This window comes from Galeopterus variegatus, unplaced genomic scaffold (genome assembly GCF_000696425.1).
Source record: "Galeopterus variegatus unplaced genomic scaffold, G_variegatus-3.0.2 Scaffold508, whole genome shotgun sequence".
In the NCBI taxonomy this organism is placed as follows: Eukaryota; Metazoa; Chordata; class Mammalia; order Dermoptera; family Cynocephalidae; genus Galeopterus; species Galeopterus variegatus.
Window position 1 is genome coordinate 600294 of NW_007726619.1, and position 1272 is coordinate 601565.

General features: G+C 59.7%; 1 protein-coding gene across 1 annotated transcript in view; it reads right to left on the reverse strand.

Annotated features, from left to right (window-relative positions):
* Positions 1–1190, reverse strand: part of GMPR (guanosine monophosphate reductase) — a 44455-nt gene extending 43265 nt beyond the window's left edge. The window contains exon 1 of the mRNA XM_008569544.1: positions 1104–1190. Coding sequence (XP_008567766.1) covers positions 1104–1190 — 87 coding nt within the window. The remainder of the gene's footprint in view (positions 1–1103) is intronic.
* Positions 1191–1272: the final 82 nt, after the last annotated feature.

Genomic DNA, 1272 nt, shown 5'->3' on the forward strand with positions numbered 1-1272 from the left:
CCCCCCCCCCCCCCCTGGCTGGCAGCGCCAGGCACTGCAGCTAGGCCTGGGCACTGGAGTGGGCAGCAGAGTCCTTGGTGGAGGCGATTTATTTGTGGAGCTGGGGGAAGGAGCTGTGCATGCTGGCTGGGCCTCCTCCTGTTTACTCCTTCGACCCCAACTCCAGACCTCTCCAGTTTCCTCCAACTCTCAGCAGACCAGGCAATGCCATGGTCACCAGCACACACTACTCCAGGGCACTCTGCCTCTCTGTGCAACTAGTGTATCCTTCAGGGTCTGACCTCCCTCTCTCTCCCTCCCCAGGCTATTTCCAGTCCGGTTTCCACCTGTTCTTCAGGCTCTGCTCCCATCAATGCAGAACCAGCAAAAGGCCCAAGGCTTCCAAACCACCCCTCCAACTCCACCCCAAGCCCACAGCCTACTGTTTTCAGCTTCTCCAGGGCTGGGCTGGACTGCGGGCTGTCCAGCATAGCAGAGTGCCACCAACAACGGATCCCCAAGCCCCACTCCCAGCAAGGCCACCTAAACCCGGAAAGGAAACCTTGAACTTGTGCCCTGGGGTTCACAGGGTTTTCAGACATGTTAAAGAAATTCCAGCTGGACCTGAGGCTAAAGCAGCAGCAGTTCTCAGTGCTAGGAGGCACTGCCAAAAAACATGAAGATCTGTATGTAGTTGTTTTTCTCTTCCTTTCTACCCTAACTCCACTGTTTCCTTTTCCCCCAGTGTGCGCCCCCCAGCCCCATTCTTTCTAAACCCATTGGCCACTTGATCTCTGCTCCTCTGTGGTCTCCTTTCACGGTAAACCTCCCCTTACCTTCCCAACCGGGGGACAGGACCGTATTTAGAATTGCAGGCCCGAGCTGGGCCCCTTGATCCCTGCCCTTAAACACAGCTCCCGTCCTGGCAGGGAACCGGCTGGCCTTTCCCATTCTCAAGTGGTGGGGGCGGAGGGGGACACAGGGTGCAGCACCCCAGCCTCAGACACACAGAAAAGCAGGCAAGGTGACCTCACGCCACCCCCTTCCACCCACCTCTCCCACGCCATCCGGGGGAAAAAAAAAAAAAAAACCAGCCCCCCACTGCGACTTTCCAGCGTCCCCACCTCAGCCCGGCTCTTGAGGCTGCTCCGCTTAGGTCTGAGCAGGACATCCTTGAAGTCGAGCTTGAGGTCCGCGTCTATGTGGGGCATGGTGCGAGGCGGCGCCCTCCCGCCCGGCGCGGCTGGCGCGGGCGGCTCCTTCCTGCGGCGGCGACAGAGGCGGCGGGCGCGG